Source organism: Phymastichus coffea, unplaced genomic scaffold, assembly GCF_024137745.1.
Source record: "Phymastichus coffea isolate CEN01 unplaced genomic scaffold, Cenicafe_Pcof_1.1 PCOF00024, whole genome shotgun sequence".
NCBI lineage: Eukaryota > Metazoa > Arthropoda > Insecta > Hymenoptera > Eulophidae > Phymastichus > Phymastichus coffea.
Window position 1 is genome coordinate 225,367 of NW_026706835.1, and position 3,921 is coordinate 229,287.

Consider the following 3,921-nt stretch of genomic DNA (forward strand, 5'->3'; position numbering starts at 1 on the left):
GTCACAATATATTGTTACACTCACACATACACTCACACAAAACATAACAATAACTTTGTTATAAAAAGAACGAGAACGTATTTATTTAAATAACCACAAATATATGTTTTTCATCTCAACACAAAAACTCACTGAGAAAACAAAAACAAGCAAAATGAACAAAAATAATAAATCGCTTAGCAACGTATTTCGTTCGAAATCAGAGGAGAATACATAACATTATTCCCCCTTTTTTTAGATTGTCGCCCCGACAATCTTACAATCGAAAGAAAGACCGTCCTCTTCAAGCGGGTTGATCCGGGCCAAAGGACCCGTCTCTTGAAAAGATGATCCATCTTCATTCTTGAAATCAACGCATCACCAACTTGAAATCGTAAAATCTTAAAAATTTTCTATTTTTAAGCGGGTTAATCCTTGACTTATCTAGTCACAGGACCCGTCTCTTAAAATATAGAATTATCAAATCCAGGTAACATCAGGGAATCATCGGTGAACATCTATCTTTTAGGTAATTCTTGGATAGAAGTGGGGGGTTAACTTGTCGTGGTACCGCAACTTCATCCCTGCTCCAGCATTCGCTCTACAGCTCACGGGAAAACCACGACTCAAAAACCGTGGGCAGAGCAGAAGAATTCACCTATCGTGGTATGTCTCTAATCTATCAATGTGGACAATCATTTTTTTATGTCGTGGAGTCTTCTGGATACACAAGACTACATCATTGATCTTTTTGATAATTTTAAAAGGACCTTCTCAATTACTCTGGAGTTTTGGTGTCCTTCCTTTGAGCCGTCGAGTGTTGAAAAACCATACTTTTTGGTTATTTGTGAAATTTATGTGTCGAGCTGTTCTATCGTAGTATTTCTTTGATCGTTGTGATGTAATCTTGATGTGTGTTCTTGTAAAATCATGTATTTTGTCGATGTCGTTCTTGAGTTTGTGTACGTAGTTTTCTCGTGTGTAAGGATTCTCTACTTCAGGAAGACGTCCGCGCATCAAGTCTAAGGGAAGTCTCAGGTCTGAACCGGTGTACATCTCAGCTGGACTAGTTCCAGTTGTGGCATGAACAGAAGATCTGTAAGCTAAAAGGTACAAGGCAATCCAACGATCCCAATCTTTTTGATTATCTGATATGTATTTAGCTAAGTAGTCAATTATTGTCCTATTCTGTCTTTCTACCTGGCCATCTGATTGTGGGTGTAACGGTGTTGTTCTAGTCTTTTGTATACCTAACAATTGGGATAGTTGCTTGATTAGTTTAGCGTCAAAATTACGACCCTGGTCAGTATGAACCTCAAGAGGAACTCCGTATCTACGAGGTGTGTTCAAAAAGTACCCGGAATTATCGTTTTTCGAAAAAAATATTTATTTATTCGTTTACATCAATGTGGTCCCCTTCAAAGTAAACCCCCCCCAGATATAATACACTTATGCCAGCGTTTTTTCCAATCTTTGAAGCACTCTTGATATTCACTTTTTGGTATGGCCTTGAGTACTCTCAGCGATTCGGCCTTTATTTCTTCAATCGAGGAAAAACGCCGTCCTTTCATGAGTCTCTTCAACTTTGGGAACAGGAAAAAGTCACACGGAGCCATATATGGTGAATATGGAGGTTGGGGCACGACTACGGTATTGTTTTTGGCCAAAAAATTACGAACAAGTAACGACGAGTGAGCAGGTGCGTTATCGCGATGCAAAAGCCATGAATTGTTTTTCCATAAATCGGGGCGTTTTTTTCGGATTGCTTCACGCAAACGTCGCATAACTTCAAGGTAATACTCCTTATTAACCGTATGACCTTGTGATAAGAACTCATGATGCACCACGCCTCTGCAGTCAAAGAAAACTGTAAGCAAAACCTTCACATTTGATCGAACTTGACGTGCTTTTTTCGCTCTTGGTGACGTTGAATGCTTCCAGGTGGACGATTGTGCTTTGGTTTCGACATCATAACCATACACCCATGTTTCATCACCAGTTATGACCCTTTCAAGCAAACTTGGATCATCGTTGACGTCGTTTAATAGCTCCTGAGCAATGTTCATGCGATTGTTTTTTTGGTAAAAGTTCAGTAGTTTCGGAATGAATTTTGCTGCCACCCGTTTCATACCCAAAACATTTGAAAGAATGTTATGACTTGAGCCAATTGATATGCCAACTTCATCAGCAACTTCTCTAATTGTGATTCGACGATCATTCAGAACCATTTTTTCCACTTTTTTCACATTTTCATCGATTGTTGACGTGCTGGGTCGACTGGAGCGTTCGTCATCTTCATCGTCTTCGCGGCCATCTTGGAAACGCTTATACCACTCGTAAACACGTGTTTCTTTCAAAGCAGACCCACCATAGGCTTTTTATTACATTTCACACACTTTGTTACACTTTATTTCATTTTTTACGCAAAATTTAATACAAATTCTTTGATCCATTTCTTTTAAAAAACGAAAATCGCCGAGCTCATAAAAACACGTCAAACCTTAGCGACTACCGCAGACAAAGTAATCAGTGAATATAGCTGAAAATTTTATCATACTTCAGGGGCATGTATACCAACACAATAAAAAAAAATTTTGACAATTGGACTCTCCAGACCCGCGAAATTTAAAAATTCCGGGTATTTTTTGAACACACCTCGTACACGCAATTTTACGAACAAATATCTCGGCCATAGTTTTTGTTCTCATATTAGAGAGTGGAAAAACTTCTACCCATTTTGTAAAACAATCTGTTACGACTAAGAGGTATTTATTTCCTAAAGAAGAAATCAGAAAAGGGCCTAAAATATCCATTTGAACCCTTTCGAAAGGTAATCCTACGTTGTAGATCTTCATCTTACTGTGACATTTATCCGAAGGTCCCTTTCTTGTTATACACTTCGAGCAAGATCTACACCAATTTTCAATATCTTTCTTATAAGAAGCCCAATAAAATCTTTTCCGTACCTTCTGTAGTGTCTTATTAACACCAAAATAACCACTAGAAGGGGAATCATGAGCCTCTTCCAAAACCGTGTTGATATAATTTCTAGGTACTATTAATTGAAGAACTTTTGACTTCAAATTAGAAGAAATCCATTCTCTATACAAGATGTCATCTAAAATAACTAAGGAGTCCCATTGAGATGTATACACTTTCATGTATTCATCTTCAGAAGAAATATCTTGCCATGATAATCTTTCACCTTTCTTTTAACTATTTAAAATAGTATGAATGACATCGTCCTGAAATTGAAGATCTTTCCAAACTGAATGAGGAGTTTCTTTGAAGACAATTCGCCCTACACAATCACCTGTGCATACTGTGATTCTATATTAAAACAGTATCTACATGAAGAATTACTACAGGGTCGTCTAGAACAACCATCTGCATTACTATGTGACGTACCTTAGCGGTGTAAAATTTTGAAATCATATTTAGCAGAATGGTTGACTCTGTTTGCCATTATCTATACTATTTGCTTCATTTGGAAATTTATCTTCTGAAGAACTTGGGTTATTCTGAAAATTTCGCGTACTTCGAAAGACGGGAATCTTGTTTCTTTCTTTGATCGATTTCACTTCTAGAGCACGAGCTAAAGCTATTTTCAAAGAAGTGATACGCTCCAATTGAAGAACTTCTCTAACCCCAGTATGATAGATACCTATAATAAATTGAGCACAAGCAATTTTGTCGCGAATCTCTAATGAACATTCAGGATAAGCTAACGATGCCAGTTTCTCGATATCAGCAGTTAATGTTGGAAGATCTTCGCCTATTTTCTGTCTTCTATTTTGAAACAAGAAATAACTACTTGATTCTAAATGTTCACCGAATCGTGCTTCTAGTTTTTCCAATAATGATTTCAAATCCAAAACTTCCATATCGGTAAAGCTACTCAATACACCCTTTACCTTATCACGTAAAGAAGATGCTAATGCT

At 37.3% G+C, this 3,921-nt stretch overlaps 1 protein-coding gene across 1 annotated transcript; it reads right to left on the reverse strand.

The window, feature by feature from the left end:
• Nucleotides 1-753: 753 nt before the first annotated feature.
• LOC131675510 (uncharacterized) lies at nt 754-3,140 on the reverse strand. The gene is made up of 2 exons (XM_058954519.1): nt 2,840-3,140; nt 754-1,229 (listed from the first exon to the last, which is right to left on the reverse strand). Exons 1-2 carry the CDS (start codon nt 3,138-3,140, stop codon nt 754-756), a joined length of 777 nt encoding a protein of 258 aa, XP_058810502.1.
• Between the last annotated feature and the right edge of the window lie 781 nt (nt 3,141-3,921).

What these genes read in the sequence shown, in the direction of transcription:
- LOC131675510 (XM_058954519.1), bottom strand. Translation starts at nt 3,140, where the DNA reads ATGAAAGTGTATACATCTCAATGGGACTCCTTAGTTATTTTAGATGAC. An exon ending in ACCTTCGGATAAATGTCACA is followed by an intron (nt 1,230 to 2,839) that starts GTAAGATGAAGA and finishes CCCAATTGTTAG; the next exon opens with GTATACAAAAGACTAGAACA.